Here is a 13,512-nt window from a genome sequence, read left to right on the forward strand (position 1 = left end):
CCAACAATTATGTGTATCAATGTAATTTCTGTGCAACAAAGAGACAGCCTTCATGTTATTAAAATGGACCTATAGAGGCCTGGCCAGCGTGGCTCAGCGGTTGAGCTTCGACCTATGAACCCGGAGGTTGCAGTTGGATCCCCAGTCAGGACATATGCCCAGGTTGTGGGCTTGATCCCCAGTATGGGGCATGCTGGAGGCAGCTGATCAATGATACTCTCTCATCATTGATGCTTCTCTCTCTCTCCCCCTCTCCGTTCCTCTCTGAAATCAATAAAAATATATTTTTTAAAAATGGACCTATAGAGGAAGATTCGTTGGTTTCTTTATAACACCAGTGTAAGTATAATTTTTAATGCTGCATCTACTAGATGTACCGGTTAATAATGGCAGATTTTGTTCAATAGATGGATTTACACATATGTTGATATATATGCGATTTGATATGCATGCTATTTTGTTGTATTGACAAGCTTCAAAACTTCATATGTCAAATTTTCTAAAGATGTTAACATCATAGATATTTTTACACTTAAAAATGTTGAATTTCATGCCAAAAAAAGAACATTTGCGGTAAGTTATGATTCATTACTTTATTTTGAACAAAAGTGCTGCTGAATATTTCAGGAAGCTTATGGCGAAGATGCTCCATCTCAAGATACTTGTCAGTGCTGGTTCAAATGCCTTAAAAGTGAGTTCGATGAAAAAAAGACTTTGGTTGCCGTTGAAGCAACATTTTACTGATGACTTTTCAGTTTTCCATTTGTCTTTCGTTCAGTTGATGTGGCACCCATTTTCCTTCCTTTAAAACCTTTCCCATTGCTTGTATATGATCGGAAATTGTTTGCTGAGCAATGTTTAATCTTCAAGTTGTTTCTGAGTTTGACACACATTTTCATCCAATACTTGTAATTGTTGGTCTTCAAACTTTTTCGGTTCACCTGGACGTTGTCTTTCACATCAAAATCATCACTTTTAAAGTGTTTAAACCAGCGTTCACAAGTATCTTGAGATGGAGCATGTTCACCATAAGCTTCCCGAAGTATACGATAACTTTTCACAATAAAGTAATGAATTAACACCTTCAGCAAATTTGACATATGAAGTTTTGAAGCTTGCTGTCAATACAACAAAATAGCATACATATCAAATCGCATATATATCAACATATGTGTAACTCCCATCTATTGAAAAAAATCCACATTATTAACTAGTACACCTAGTATATAATGTTGAATCCACCTTAAACTAATAGCTTAATATGTTGACCGAATTACCCAAAATAGAAATTTAACCTCGGGATTTATTGCCTTAAAACTACATTTTCCATCCATTTCAAATTCTTTGAGCTTCCACTGAAACAAAGTACTATCTTGTACTTTTGGGTCCTGTTGTTGTTTATCCTCAATTTGAATATTAGATTTGCCGGCCTTAAATGTGACAGATTTATGAGAATAAGAGCTAGGGCTCTCATATGAAATTGTTTACATAAGATTGTGATGTAAATTTCCACAGATTTCAAAGGAACATTTTTCAAGTAAATTTTCCATTTAGGATTCTAGCTCATCATTGAACTCGTATTCTTTTCATGTTCAGGGTCATACAGGATAAAATTAATTATGATAACAAGAAATAACACAGAAAAAAATGTTTATGTTGGTTTAAAATTTTCATCTTGATGGGGCATTTTAGCTGTTAACGGTCACTGAGGTTTAGGATATGGTTAGTTTTTTATAGCATGAACAGAAGTATATTAAAATGAAAGGTTCTGGCTTATTCAGTTTGAATATTGCTACTTGTTGCATAAGCATTTCCAGCAGCAGTTTTACCTGAACTTAATGTGTCCCTGCAGTCAAATGCAAGGATGATCTTTGCCTCTTGAGATTATATGTTGGCAGTCTTTGTGCTGCCTTGTGACCACATTTCTTACCTGGGCCCTAGGGTTGTTTTATGAACTGGAGTTTAAAAAGCAAATTATACTCTCCCTGAATGTAAAAGCTCTGAAATGCAGGAGTGGGGGTGGGGATGTGTAGTAAACGGGACAACTAAGTTTAAGGTTTAACAAATGCATTAAATCTTCTTGGACAGAATGGCTATTTTGGCAGATTGCATATAACCAGTGACAGTACAATCAGTGTGTGGGATAAATCTGGAAAATGAACATTGGACTTTAAAGTACCATATGCAGGTCTAGAGGCTACTGTACTTACTTATTCTAATTTTTTTACTGTCCTTGTGTAAGACCTCCAAAACTACCTTAGTTACCTTTCAGAAACTCAGGGAAAGCTGTTGTGCATTTATTTTTATTGTTCGGTTGCTTTGGTACTGATGTGCAGTCCAGTATTTTGAACACAGTTCAGGGCACTGTATATTCTTTTCCTTCTTGTGTAATTCAAATCTTACATTTATCAGTAAATGTTTTTATTTACCCTAGGATAAGTAAACAATCTTGCTTATTTTTAACAGATTTTTATATATTTGTGCTGTATACAGGCTATTTCCTTTAAAAATTGCGTTTAGAGACATTTATCTCTATGTAACATGATTGCAAAGGTTGCTTATTTTAGCTGCTTTTTTTCTCCCCAATTAGTTGGTGACAAAGTTCCTGCCGATATAAGGTTAACTTCCATCAAATCTACTACTCTAAGAGTTGATCAGTCAATTCTCACAGGTAAGTATCATGTATTAGAAGGCCATTGAATTTCTGATGCCTCTCTTGGATACCATCCTAATAGTGTCAACTCTTTGCCCCACTCTTCCTTTATGATATCCTAATTCTCATTAAGCTATTTATTTCTTAAAGCTTTATCTGTTAGACTTGTTGCCAATATATGGGGCTTAAAGGTATGATTTTTTTTAAAAAAAAAACAAACTAACTTGGCTTTCATCTTATAAGGCCTCGACTTTTAATTTTATAAAAATTTAGTTTTCGCCAAAACCGGTTTGGCTCAGTGGATAGAGCGTCGGACTGCGGACTGAAGGGTCCCAGGTTCGATTCCGGTCAGGGGCATGTGCCTGGGTTGCGGGCACATCCCCAGTGGGAGATGTGCAGGAGGCAGCTGGTCGATGTTTCTCTCTCATTGATGTTTCTAACTCTCTTTCTCTCTCCCTTCCTGTCTGTGAAAAATCAATAAAAATATTTTAAAAAAATAGCCATAAAAATTAGTTTTCACCAAAAATCACCATAATGTTTTTACTGTTTTTAAAAGGTTACAAATTCTCTCATTAACAGAGGTTAATCTTACAGTAGAAGTGTTGTCTGTTTTGTGGAAAGTGGTTCCATTACTTTTATTTTTTTGTTGTTAATCCTCACCTGAGGATATTTTTTCCATTGATTTTTAGGGAGAGTTGGGGAGAGAAGGAAAGAGAGAGAAACATCGATGTAAGAGAAACACATTGATTGGTTGCCTCCTGCATGAGCCTCAACCCAGGCCAGGGAGGAGCCTGCAACCAAGATACATGCCCTTGATTGTAATTGAACCCAAGACCCTTTGGTCCGCGGGCCGACGCTTTATCCATTGAGCCAAATTAGCTAGGGCTCAATTATTTATTTAGTCTTCTTTTTCCAGGCTGGTAAAAAGGGCTCTAGTACTTTAATTTATTTTTCATTCTATGAATGCTAATCTAGCATCTAACGTACTTTACAATAATCAAATGTACAATTAACAGAAGTTAGCACCACCAAAATAGTGAATGTTTTACAGCCTAGTTTGCACACTTAGATTTGGGATTGTTTAGAACATTTTCCCATTTTTGTTTGCTAAAGGCACAGAGGAGGGTGGAGGGCATATTAACCGGAAGTGAGGTGGTTAGAAGATTAACTTAAACACAATGCTAACCTGAATTAAATAGAGAATAAATATAAAATCGAAAGATTATCAAGATTTATCTGATGATCAGTTTTGAAAAGCAACTGATGTCATAGAGGTGGTGATGTAAGTAACCTGGGTTCTGTATTTTTTGTTTCTTTATGAATAGCTGAACTACTAAAACTTCTATTAGCAGCAAAAGCTAGAAGCTGATTAAGCCATAAAATGTTGGGAAATTAGGTTGTATGTATGAAGTTCTCATGGTGTGCCTACAGAAATAATTACCATTTTAAAACATCATACTTTCTTGAATGTAATTTTTTGTTGAATACTTACACTATAGTTTTAGGCTAGGTTGAGGAATCAGATTTTTTTTTAATCAAATATTGATATGAAGTTTAATACCTGACATTTGAATGAACAATTGGAGATATATTTCACTCAAATGGAACCTGACTATATATTTTATAAGCACTATTAAGTAAAGCTAACACCAAATTCAGCAAGACATTTGTGCTTTCTTTTTTTTTTTTATCCTCACCCCAGGATATTTTTCCCATTGATTTTTAGAGAGAGTGGAAAGGAGGGCGGGATGGGGAGAGAGACACATCTACTGGTTGCCTCCTGCATGTGCCCCAACCCCATTGGGGATTGAACCTACAATCCAAGTACGTGTCCCCTACCGGGAATTGAACCCACAACCCTTTGGTGTGTGGGCTGACATTCTAACCACTGAGCACACTGCCGAGGGCTACCATGTGCTTTTTTTTTAAATATATTTTCTAGATTTATTACAGAGAGGAAGGGAGAGAGAGAGTTAGAAACATCGATGAGAGAGAAACATCGATCAGCTGCCTCCTGCACATCTCCCACTGGGGATGTGCCTGCAACCCAGGTACATGCCCTTGACCGGAATCGAACCTGGGAACCTTCAGTCCGCAGGCCGACGCTCTATCCACTGAGCCAAACCGGTTTCGGCTACCATGTGCTTTTTTATTGCAACTGCTGATTGCTATTTTTCAGCTTTATTTTATTGAAATACAACACTCTGGTTTAGTACATGCAAGTATTTCTAAAAAAGTGTTTTCCCTTCTCTGACATTACTGAACAGCAATAGGTTTCCCAGTGGATGATCCCCATTATTCATAATGTATGTACAGTTTGTTCAATCCACTAAAAGTAAATATACTTTCACCTTTAAAAAAAAAAGGTATTGGAGCGTGTGTATATAGTTACTCCAGAAAATAAAGGTCATTGGCTGGGATTTTACTTCAAAATTCACTTCCTTTATTTTGAAATGATATATATTTTAATCCTGACATTGCTCTGAAATTAATTTCTATACTAAATTTTACTAGTTTACCTCGTTTGAATGAATTGGGCTTTTTATCCCTTTTCTTGAGAAAGGCAGTGGCAGGAGTGGATGAGGGTTCCCAGGTTCCAGGCGTGGATTGTACAGATCTAACCATCCCTCTGTGTCTGCACATGCTTAGGTGAATCTGTCTCTGTCATCAAGCACACTGACCCCGTCCCTGACCCACGCGCTGTCAACCAAGATAAGAAGAACATGCTCTTTTCTGTAAGTACTTTATCAATTTTTTCATTTGTTTCTTTGGGTCTTTTTTTGTTTATTTTTAAGACATTCTCAGAGTTTTAAGTCTGCTGATGTTATTTTTTTCCCACTGCCTACCTTCAGTGGTCATATTTTAGAAATTGTTGGCTATTATTCCAAAGCATAATCACAGTCTTTGTGGTCAATCTCAGCTGTCAGAAAAAAATCAAGAATATGTAATGGTGGGATATGTGACCTATATGTGTCTTGTTTTAATTGGCAAGACTTTTTTCAGTTCTCACCTGAGAATATGTTTTTTATTTATTCTAGAGAGAGAGTGAAGGAGGGAGAGAGACATCTATTGGTTACTTCCCATATGTGCCCTGATCAGGGTTTGAACCCACAACCTGGTTATGTGCCCAGACCAGGAATTGAACCTGCCACCCTTCGGTCCACGGGATGACACCAACTGAGCCACACCAGCCAGAACTAAACTGGCAAGTTTTTGAGAATTAAAATTAAAAGATCGGGTCAGATATCTTTAAACTATCTTTAAACCTAGTAGAAAAGTAGATTTATTTGGAAAAGACAATAAAAAGGATGTTTTAAAGATGATGTGATGGTATCTGTATGAATTCACAATAAAAAGGTGTGTGTTTAGAGAGAAACAAATGTGGCAGCCATTAATAATGAGTGAGTCTGGGTGAAAGTCAAATGGCTGTTCATTGTATTATTTCAGTTTTTCTGCTAAATATTTTCAAAATAGCCCTACTCAGGTTGGCTTAGTGGATAGAGCATTGGCCCTCGGACTGAAGGGTCCTGGGTTCAGTTCCAGTTAGGGGCATGTACATTGGTTGTAGGCTCTATCCCCAGCCCTGGTCAGGATGTAAGGGAAGCAGCCAATCGCTGTGTCTCTCTCACATCGATGTTTCTCTCGCTCTGTCTGCCCCGTCCTTCACTCTTTCTTAAAAAGAAAAAAATACATATTTTTTTCCAAAATAAAAAGTTGGGAAATTTATAGAGTTTGGAATTTGAAATACTATTTCAAGTGGTAGGTTTTGTGTGTTCATATGGGAGCTTAAACACCCAAAGTAAGTAAAGTACTCTCGAGTTACAATGAAAATAATGGAGCTGTATCATTCAACACTGGGAATTTAGTGGGGTGGGGAGACAGCTCTCATACTTGAGTTCACTGATTTAGGAATGCCAGTGTGGAGTGGAAGTTGTCAAGGTAGGCATGGTAATGGTTGCCCTTATAATTGGTGGTGAACGTAGGGGTGGTTGAGTTGGAGCCAGAGGTGGAGAATGCTAAGGATTTAGAATTATATGGAGTTTGAACTAATTGAGAACTCAGTGTTTAGAGCCCTGCTCCAGTCCAAAGCTAGTCTGCAAGCCAGGGTTCTGTGTTGTGAATAGAGATCCAGGTGGGTCAGTGTAGAGCTGCTCTGGGGAGAAGGTACCACATGAAATGAGCATCAAGGAGAAATGTATCACACTGCCTGCATGAGTTACTGCTCATTATCAAAGTTGGATGGCTGGTTCTCTAGTCAAGATCCACATGAATCTGAGTTTATTAGTCAGCATTTAAGTTGGGAATGTTGTTAATATTGTAACCCAATTCTCCTCTGTTTCTGTCCTAGGGTACAAACATTGCTGCTGGCAAAGCCATGGGAGTGGTGGTGGCAACTGGAGTTTTCACTGAAATTGGCAAGATCCGGGATGAAATGGTGGCAACGGAACAGGAGAGAACGCCCCTCCAGCAAAAACTAGATGAGTTTGGGGAACAGCTTTCCAAAGTCATCTCCCTTATTTGCATCGCAGTTTGGATGATAAACATTGGGCACTTCAATGACCCAGTTCACGGAGGCTCCTGGATCAGAGGTGCTATTTACTACTTTAAAATTGCAGTGGCCCTGGCTGTAGCAGCCATTCCTGAAGGCTTGCCTGCTGTCATCACCACCTGCCTGGCCCTCGGAACTCGCAGAATGGCAAAGAAAAATGCCATTGTTCGAAGCCTCCCTTCCGTGGAAACCCTTGGCTGTACTTCTGTGATCTGCTCAGACAAGACTGGTACGCTTACAACAAACCAGATGTCAGTCTGCAGGGTAAGTGGGAGTAATTTAAGAACCTTTCCTGTTTTGTTTATTCACCCTAAGAATATGTCCCCCGTGCCATCACATCTTCATCTATAACTTGATACCTTTTTATGTGCTTTAAGCAGATTGGGTTATGTGAGCCCAAGGTGATTTCTAATACTTCAGAGGAAATTAATCATTTAATTTCTAAAGCTATTTCATGAAATAAAGGATATATCTGTATGGCTGATGTACTTGTATTAAAGAAATAACTATAGGCAGTCTAAATGTCAATTTATTTCCCTGCTCCTCTGTCCTTAAGTATATGTATATTAACAGATAAGCTTCAAGGACGAGCATTCTATAAAGTAGCTAGTTACCTACCTACTTAAAATTCTTTTTAAAAAATATATATTTATTGATTTCAGAGAGGAAGAGAGAAGAAGAGATAGAAACATCAATGATGAGAATCATTGATTGGCTGCCTCCTACACACACCCCCACTGGGGATCGAGCCGCAACCCAGGCATGTGCCCTTGGCTGGAATCAAACCTGGGACCTTCAGTCCACAGGCTGACGCTCTATCCACTGAGCCAAGCCTGTTAGGGCTGCCTACTTAAAATTCTAATTGATATTTCCATCACACATTGAATGATACAGGTTTTCTTCTTGAAAAGTAAATAATTGCCTTTCATTGACTTTGTTCTCTTTTATCCTTCATTTTTTAGGTTGTCTCACCATCACTTGGGTAAAAAAATTGTTCAAACCTGCTCTTAGGAAAATAAGAACTAAAGAAATATAATAATATGGCTGAGTGAAATACTTTGATATAATTCAGTCCTCATAAATTTTATGTAAACAGTTTTGTAGAAGTGAAAGTATAATTTTCCAACAAAAGACAAATATTTAGTGGATACATGTCAAAGATTCTGTCTGTCTCGTTAAATTAATGAAGGAATCAGTAAGATGGCCAAACGATTTACCAAGAGCATCTGAGGAAGTGCTCAAGATTAGAATAGAATTGCTATGTTGGATTATAAAAACTGGTTAATATTCTATGGGGCAATAAAACTACTAGGTTATATTTTCTACAGGCCACAAATCTACAACTTTACATAATATGAGGCCTTAATTAATAAATAGCTTAGTGAAACACTTAATTTTTCTAGAACAAGGAATCTTTGAGTGGGCCTGTTAGGTAATGCCTCTGAGTGACACTGAAAGGAAGGACATGTGGTCATCCTCTTGGTCTTATGTCCAGGTTTTGAAAAACGTTTCTTTAGCATTGGAAATTGTTTTTGTTTTAATACAGTTAAATCCTCTGAATCTTTATCTTGCCAGATTTTTTTTAAAATATTTTTATTGATTTCAGAGAGGGAGAGAGAGCGAGAGAAACATCCATGATGAGAGAGAGTCATGGTCCGGCTGCCTCCTGCATGCCCCCTACTGGGCATCGAGCCTGCTCCAAATTTAAATTGATGATGATTTTTAGATACAGATATCCCCAACTCTTTCTGAAGTCCAAACCCAGATTTAAAATGAATGGGCAGGTGTTTAAAACAGATTGAGATGTCCTAGTTTGGGGTTCCCCTAGTAGATGCAGAGTTTGAGCTACCTAAGTTCTCATTCCTTGGAACCAGAAAAGTTTGGACAAATAGGCCAAAAGCAAGTTGGCTAAAGGCTGATTATTTGGGGGAGAGAAATTTCATGTACCTGTTTAGTATTCCCCCCAGCAAACTTTAAACTTAGCTTGAAAGCTTTAGATTCCTCAGAATAGACCTTTCTATCCATAAAAGTAAACAGTGTGCAGTTGTAACTTTTAAATTTTGGGGGGTTTTAAAGTTTTGGCAGCAAATCAGATTTCAAACTAAGTATAAAATAGAGTCCATAACAAATTTTTTTTTGGTGCTTTTATTTTCCCTTAAGTGATTTGATTTAAAATGTTTTCTTCTATTAAAGAAACAGCCTGCCTCTTTGTTCTGTTCTACCTCAGCACAAAAAACTGGCGCTAATCAGTATTCTATAAGGAGGTTTCTTGCAGTGGATTGCATAACTACCCTTGACTTAGGAATACTTTCATCATGCAGTTCCTAAATGGTTTACTTGCTTAAAATCTAAAATACCAAAGGGCATTTAGATTGAGTTAATGGGCAGCAGAATTCTGAATGTCTTAGACTATTCTGGCCTGGTATAGACACAGAGTTTCACTTTTTATAAACAGTATCGTTAAAGAAATGGCAGTGTTTAATAATAGTACTGCCAACGTGCTTTGCTGTTGCTTAGTGCATTTACTGTATTTTTCACTTGTGACTTGATTTGAATCATGAGAATTCTGGTCAAGAGGTTAGAAAACTGCCCTAGCTGGGTTTGCCCAGTGGATAGAGCGTTGGCCTGCAAACTGACCTTCAATTCTAGTCAAGGGCACATGCCCAGGTTGTGGGCCTGATCCCCAGTGCGGGGCATGCAGGAGGCCAGCCAATCAATGATTCTCTCTCATCATTGATGTTTCTATCCCTCTCCCTTCCTCTCTGGAATGAATAAAAATATATTTAAAGAAAAGAAAAGAAAACAGGCTCTGAGAAGCTGTGACACAACTTTTAATACTGAGGGGGTGAGTTGGATTTTCTTATAGGAAAGACTGGTAGTTAAATCTGATCCTTTCTCTTCCACTCAATAATTGTGTAACCTTGAGCACATCCTTTAACCAGTTTGGTCCTTTGTTTCCTATTCTATAAAATGTCAAACATCCTCGGAAGGAGCCTTTTTTAGGTGTTTATCTGCTTAAAAAAATTTTGACCTTGCTGCATGTGACCTTGAAAATGAATCTTCGTCATTTGAAATGCTGATATGTGTGTTTGAACTAAAGCCTTTTATCAGGAGTCCTCACAGGTTTAACTCAAATTATATACTTTTGATTTGTATGTTTTACTCATGGTTTTAGTTCAGTTCCAAGGTTGATTTAATTCTTAATATATTTTTGAAATGAAGTTTTTTGAAATTTAAATGTGCTACATAACAAGCAAATCTTGTAAGGCAAAAAAAAAATTTTTTTTTTAAATCAACACGTCATGGGTTCAATTCGCAGTCAAGGGCACATACCTGGGTTGCAGACTGGATCCCTGGCCCTGTCAGGGTGGGAGGCAACCAATCAATGTGTCTCACATTGATGTTTCTCCCCTCCTTCCCTCCCTCCCTCCCTCCCTCCCACTCTAAAAATCAATGGGGAAAAATATCTGCATGTGAGGATTAACATACATACATAAAAAGCATGACATGATTCTCTTTTCAGTGAGTTTACAGTTCCTTACTGGAACTGGTTTGATCATATTCTTGTTCATATTTCAGAAATATTTTGGCATGATATAGTTGAAGTATCACTTTGTGTGTTTTTGTCCCCCCTCACATCCCCCCCCCCTTTTTTTTAGAGGTTGTACAGTTTCAGTCTGCAATGAAAACACATATCTGAATCTTAGTCTTCCAAACTGGGCTTCTGAAAGCAAACTTTTAAAACCTCAACTATAAGAAACTAGCTTTTGGCCCTGGCTGGTGTGGCTCAGTTGGTTGGGCGTTGTCCATGAACCTAAAGGTTGCTGGTTCGATTCCCTGTTGGCACATGCCCAGGTTTCAGGCTCTATCCCTGGTGAGGGGCCATGCAGGCAGCAGCCAATTGATGTTCAATGTTTCTCTTTCTCTCCTCTTCTCCTTTCCCCTGTCTCTAAAAAGCAGTAAGACATTTTTAGGAAAAAGAAAGTAGCCTTTGTCACCTTACTAATCTATACGATTAAGAATTCTTTCCTAAGCATGCTTCTGTCTGTATTGTCTTGGTAACATAAGTTCATTCAGCTCTGCAGGCTCCTTACTGTACACATATAGTTATGCAGCTTCATGGAAAATGAGCTATTGCCATAATAAAAATAAGTGGAAAGGAGCAGAGAAAGAATTTGTCTTACTTTACTCAGGGAATGTTGATGCAACTCTGAAATGTGTTTTCTTCGCAAGCTTTTATTCTTAGCTCTAAGGCAGGATTACCTAACACACACCTTCTCAGCCAGCCATTTGGAATTCTGAGCATTCTAGAGCCCTGCTGACCCATGGTCCTTGTAACTCAGGTTTCATGTGGGGTGTCTTTGGTGTCACTGCTGCTTACTATTTTTTATTCAGCACCTCAGTATGCTGTTTCTCAGATTGTTAGATGGGTGAGGGAGGCCATCTTAAACGGTCTCTAGTTGGAATAAGGGACTATACTTCTGATGTTCAGTTAGTTTCATTAAAATTGCTTTCTTAAAGATTTTTTGTCTTAGCAAAGAGTATGTGTGTTTTTTTCTAGCACTTTTTGTACCTTTTAAATACTTAGTGCTTTTTTTCTTTCTATAGATGTTCATTCTGGACAAAGTTGAAGGTGATACTTGTTCCCTGAATGAATTTACCATAAGTGGATCAACATATGCACCTGTTGGAGAAGTGTGAGTAAACCCTCCTATCAGTTAAAGGATCCTTTATGCCAGTTTGGTACTTTTATAGACTTGCATGCAGTATGTCTAGAAAAGTTGACAGCTTTCTGAATGTGGCTCGTGGCTTCGTTATTAGAGTAGAACATTTTTGTACACTTAAAAAAATATCTTTGCCCAGTTTTTGTTATTTTTCAGAGAGAGAGAGAGAGAAAAAAACATTGATTTTACACACTCATTGGTTGCTTCTTGTTATTTGCCCTGACTGGGGATTGAACCCACAGCCTTGGAATATCGGGTCGATGCTCTAACCAACTGAGCTACCCGGCCAGCGCAATTTTTGTACACTTTGAAAGTGAAAACACAAGTTAGAAGCCAATGACCTATTTATTTTATCTTATTGAGCTCCCATTTGAAGCCCAAATTTTTAAGTGGGGTTTGTTTGTTCTTTATTGGTACCAGTGGTGGAGGAATTTCATGAACTAAGAAAATAAAGGTCAACAGAGATAACTACACTGTGCTCTAGGAGTGTTTTTTCTTTTGACAGGTATAAAGATGATAAACCAGTGAAATGTCATCAATACGATGGTCTTGTAGAACTGGCAACAATTTGTGCCCTTTGTAATGACTCTGCTTTGGATTACAATGAGGTAAGGCTCCTCAGAAATGAGAAACTAGACCTGACTGTTCCTAGTCAAGGGTGGGGTGGGTGGATGAAAATCCAGCCTTCCTTCCTCCCTTTCGAAAGTAAGGGTTCCTGATTTTATTTCCCTTTCCATTCAAGATTCTATCTCCATCAGAGTCAGCATGACTGAGCCAAAGAAAGCTGAGAGCCTTTCATATGTCCTGTGACTGAGCATTGCAGTTACTTAACCAAGAGTTTTGCGTACATGATGTTCTCATCTGTTAATAGTTTGGTGCTGTGAATGAACAAAACCCAGGCTAGAAAATGTTTTCCTGAACGTATAGGGTATTGATCTCGCTTTTTAAGATGGTCGTGTTCTATCCTGAGGACAAGCTGAGGTTTAAACGGTTGTTTTGATAACTATCAGAAAACCTTTTTTCCTTTCTTTTGAATTATAAATAGATAAATCCTTTGGTTTCTAAAAGGCAAGCCATTGGAAACAATATAAACTCTGTAGAAAAGTAATGACATGGAATTACAAATACTATTTGAAAACTTTATATGAGTTAATACTGTAACTAGTGGCTTCTTATCGTTAAGGGAAATGAAAAACCTAATTAATAGAATAAGTGAAGATGCACGCCTTTGCTTTGAGTTATATTTTTTAATTATGTGGAATATGTGCTCCAGAAGAGGATGAAAGTGGCCCACAGAATAATGATGTAGTGGAGGACAGGTTGTCCTCATATGGAAAAGTCTCCATTGTATTAAATCCCATTGTATTAAAGACAAATTGTTTACTGCTTTTCCTTTTTGTACTTTCTATGTCTTTTACCAATACAGGCAAAGGGTGCGTATGAAAAAGTTGGAGAAGCTACAGAGACGGCTCTCACTTGCCTGGTAGAGAAGATGAATGTATTTGATACTGAATTGAAGGGTCTTTCTAAAGTAGAACGAGCAAATGCCTGCAACTCGGTCAGTGTTAGAACTTGGTATATTATTC

At 37.9% G+C, this 13,512-nt stretch overlaps 1 protein-coding gene across 1 annotated transcript in view; it reads left to right on the forward strand.

The window, feature by feature from the left end:
* ATP2A2 (ATPase, Ca++ transporting, cardiac muscle, slow twitch 2) overlaps positions 1 to 13,512 on the forward strand; it is a 55,598-nt gene that overhangs the window by 31,586 nt on the left and 10,500 nt on the right. Inside the window, exons 6-11 of the mRNA XM_006768906.2 lie at positions 2,591 to 2,671; positions 5,303 to 5,388; positions 7,002 to 7,466; positions 11,811 to 11,899; positions 12,432 to 12,534; positions 13,353 to 13,484. Of these exons, the coding sequence (XP_006768969.1) occupies positions 2,591 to 2,671; positions 5,303 to 5,388; positions 7,002 to 7,466; positions 11,811 to 11,899; positions 12,432 to 12,534; positions 13,353 to 13,484 (956 nt within the window). The remainder of the gene's footprint in view (positions 1 to 2,590; positions 2,672 to 5,302; positions 5,389 to 7,001; positions 7,467 to 11,810; positions 11,900 to 12,431; positions 12,535 to 13,352; positions 13,485 to 13,512) is intronic.

The sequence above is a fragment of the Myotis davidii genome, unplaced genomic scaffold, assembly GCF_000327345.1.
Source record: "Myotis davidii unplaced genomic scaffold, ASM32734v1 scaffold223, whole genome shotgun sequence".
Classification (NCBI taxonomy): Eukaryota; Metazoa; Chordata; class Mammalia; order Chiroptera; family Vespertilionidae; genus Myotis; species Myotis davidii.